At 63.9% G+C, this 2727-nt stretch overlaps 1 protein-coding gene across 1 annotated transcript; it reads left to right on the top strand.

The window, feature by feature from the left end:
• Positions 1–5: 5 nt before the first annotated feature.
• Positions 6–2722, top strand: LOC108525628 (ATP-dependent RNA helicase DDX51; the record flags this gene model as incomplete). The annotated part of the gene is made up of 8 exons (XM_017866543.1): positions 6–141; positions 225–397; positions 1209–1359; positions 1658–1803; positions 1890–1961; positions 2090–2196; positions 2441–2549; positions 2627–2722. Coding segments are annotated over 8 exons (990 nt in total), but the record flags the coding sequence as incomplete, so codon positions are not given.
• Positions 2723–2727: the final 5 nt, after the last annotated feature.

Raw genomic sequence — 2727 nt, 5'->3', positions numbered from 1 at the left:
AGGCGGCTGCACCGACCGAGCCGGCGACCAGGAGGCGACGGCGGCCCCGGCGGCGGCGGCGGGTGAACGGCGCAGAGTCGGGCAGCCCGGAAGCGCGGCAGGGAAAGCGACGGAAGGCGGACGGCGAGGACGCGGGCGCAGGTGGGTCGCGGGGCGAGCGGGCTCCCTCCGGGGCTCCGGCGACTCGGTGCTGACGCGCTGGCGGGTGGGTGTCTGTCTCGCAGAAAGCAGCGAGGATGCGCCTGGGGAGCCCAGCTCAGAGAGCAGCGAGGAGGCGCCGGGGGAGCGCAGCGCCAGCGCCGAGGCGGCCGGGGACGGACGGGCCCTGGAGGAGGCGGTCGGACCCCTGGTCCCCGGCCTGGTGCTGGGGGGGTTCGGGAGGAGGAAGGCGCCGAAGGTGAGCGGCGGCGGTCGGAAGGGTGGTCGGCGTGGGAGGGAAGGCTGCGCAGATTCTTAAGTGTGGCGGTCGCCCCGGAAGGCATCGTTGAGCGAATGCTCCTGGGTCACAGACGCGCCTCGCTGCCAGGCCTGCAGTTTCATCCCCTAGGGGTCTGGATCCTGCATGTGCGGAGCTCCCGTTTTTTCTGCTAGGCTTGCCCCTGCCCTCCCGTCGCGCTAGTTCTCCTGCAGGATGTGCTTGCGTGAACGTGCGGCGGGGGGGTCTCCTGCTGTGCGCTCACCGCCTCGGGAGCAAGTCAGAGGCCATTCCGCAAGCCCCTGGCCGTTGGTGTTTTTGTTTAGCACGGGTGTTTTTTGGTAGAGATCTCTGGCGAGGCAGGTGAAGAAAACGAGAAGTTTGGCAGAGTGCTTGGGCACCTTAGGTAGGGCGGATGGAGAAGGTTTTCTTCGAGCTGGGATGCGAAAACGTGAAGCCAGGTCAAAGTTGAGGGTTGGGGATGCAGAGGTCTCGAGGCAGGGACGCCGGCGTGGCTGGGGCAGGCGAGCGCCAGGTCACAGGGCCTCCTGGGTGCGGGAGGGTGGGTGCCACTGTGGGTTGATGGGAGACTACGGGTGAGTTTGCTCAGCAAGTAGCGTCCGCTTTTGCTGTTTAACTTCTGTGAAGACTGCATGGGAAGCGCATCCTGGGGCTGAGGAGGAGCTGGAGACTACAGGTTTCCCCGGCCTCCCTCCCCCAGCCTCTGCCACCCTGGGCTGGTTCTGTGTGAGAGCCTGGAAGCTGCTCACCTGGCCTCTCTTTTTGATGGCAGGTCCAGCCTTTCCTGCCAAGGTGGCTGGCTGAGCCCAGCTGTGTCAGAAAGAACGTCAACGAAGACCTGGTTCCTGTCGAGGACGTCCCTGAGGTCCACCCTGACCTGCAGAAGCAGCTGCGGGCACATGGCATCTCGTCGTACTTTCCAGGTGCCCCAGCCCCGGGCCAGCAGCTGAGAGAACACCTCCCTGGGCACCCACACAGAAGGCTGTGCGTGGCCGGGGTCAGGCGTCCCTGCCACATCGGTGCCAAGTGTGGTCTCAGCACCCTCAAGCTCATGGTTCCCACTTGGGTCTCCTGAGGCTGATGTTCCTCTGGGCCCTGGTGCCATTCCTCGGGGGAGTGGTTCCCAGGCCTCCAGCACGGCAGCCCAGCCCAGAGGTCACAGGCAGGGAAGCGGCAGGCCCAGGCGTAAACATGACTTCTCTCTCGCCTTTCTTCCTCCAGTCCAGGCAGCTGTGATTCCCGCCCTCCTGGAGAGCGCGGCCTGTGGGTTTCTGGTGGGCAGAGGCGGCTACCGGCCTAGCGACCTCTGTGTTTCTGCTCCGACAGGCAGTGGGAAGACACTGGCCTTCGTCATTCCTGTGGTGCAGGTCTGTGTGAGGGTCCCCTTCATCTATAGCGGGTGTGCAGAGGGCAGGTAATAGCCTTGCTGACGCAGGAGCCCCTTCCTCCTCAGGCCCTGTTGTCGAGAGTGGTCTGCCACATCCGTGCCCTGGTCGTGCTGCCCACCAAGGAGCTGGCCCAGCAGGTACGCGGACCCTAGACCTGAGTGCACAGCAGTCAGCCCCTGGGTGACCCAGACTAGATCTGGGGTCCTTTTTGCTGCAGTGGGGGAACACTAGCTATCTCCAGGCCAGTGACAGACTTCTCCTGCAGGTGAGCAAAGTTTTCAACATCTACACAGATGCCACACCTCTGAGAGTCTGCCTGATTACGGGACAGAAGTCTCTGGCCAAGGAGCAGGAGAGCCTCGTCCAGAAAACGTAGGTTGTGTCAGGGTGTGGGGTTTTCAAGGTGTCCTTGCTCAGCCCTGCCGGTGGCCTAAGGCACCATAGGAGCAGAGGAGGGGCCGCCAAGTTTAACCACCTGGTTCCCGTGAAGAGGAGGAGCTCCCGTCTGCCCCCTTCCCATGTGGGGTAGAGTCAGGACTATGGGGTGAGGCAGCGTCTTGCTGTCCGGAAGCCCTTGAGAAAGCTTCCTTCTCTTGAGCCGTCCTTTGGTCTGTAGTGCTGATGGGTACCGCTGCTTGGCTGACATCGTGGTAGCCACCCCTGGCCGCCTGGTGGACCACATCGACCAGACCCCAGGATTCAACCTCCAGCAGCTCCGCTTCCTGGTAAGTCCCCACCCCAGGGGCCTGGGCTTTGAGCTCAGGGTCGCGCCACCCAGTCCTGGGCTCCCTGCCTCCTGTAGGTCATCGACGAGGCTGACCGGATGATTGACAGCATGCATCAATCCTGGCTGCCACGGGTGGTGGCGGCTGCCTTCCAGAGTGAGGACCCCGCAGACCCCTG

This window comes from Rhinopithecus bieti, unplaced genomic scaffold (assembly GCF_001698545.2).
Source record: "Rhinopithecus bieti isolate Rb0 unplaced genomic scaffold, ASM169854v2 scaffold_79183, whole genome shotgun sequence".
Lineage (NCBI taxonomy): Eukaryota > Metazoa > Chordata > Mammalia > Primates > Cercopithecidae > Rhinopithecus > Rhinopithecus bieti.
Note: the sequence above shows the minus strand (reverse complement) of the source record. Positions and strands in the feature narration are given on the sequence as shown.